Here is a 272-nt window from a genome sequence, read left to right as displayed (position 1 = left end):
AGCAGCAGCAGCAGCAGCAGCAGTTGCTGCTGCTGCTGCAGCAGAGGAGACACGGGGGCAGCAGCATAAAGCCCCTCCTGGGGATCGTCTCCCGGGACGTCTCCCGCTCCCCTCGACCCCACAACTCCAGCTGCAGCAGCAGCAGCAGCAGCAGCAGGATGTTGCTGCTGCTGTTGCTGCTGCTGCAGCCCTTCCCGCGCAGCCAACTGACACGAGAGAAGACGTAGAGTTGCAGGAAGCAGCAGCAGCAGAAGCAGCAGCAGCAGCAGCAT

At 63.2% G+C, this 272-nt stretch overlaps 1 protein-coding gene across 1 annotated transcript in view; it reads right to left on the bottom strand.

Annotated features, from left to right (window-relative positions):
* The window catches only part of EMH_0019650 (uncharacterized protein), a gene marked incomplete at both ends in the record, with an annotated part of 10,206 nt that extends 9,934 nt beyond the window's left edge, over nucleotides 1-272 (bottom strand). The window contains one exon of the mRNA XM_013501404.1: nucleotides 3-272. Within this exon, the coding sequence (XP_013356858.1) occupies nucleotides 3-272 (270 nt within the window). The remainder of the gene's footprint in view (nucleotides 1-2) is intronic.

This window comes from Eimeria mitis, genomic scaffold, assembly GCF_000499745.2.
Source record: "Eimeria mitis Houghton genomic scaffold, Emh_scaff683, whole genome shotgun sequence".
NCBI classification, from domain to species: Eukaryota; Apicomplexa; class Conoidasida; order Eucoccidiorida; family Eimeriidae; genus Eimeria; species Eimeria mitis.
Note: the sequence above shows the minus strand (reverse complement) of the source record. Positions and strands in the feature narration are given on the sequence as shown.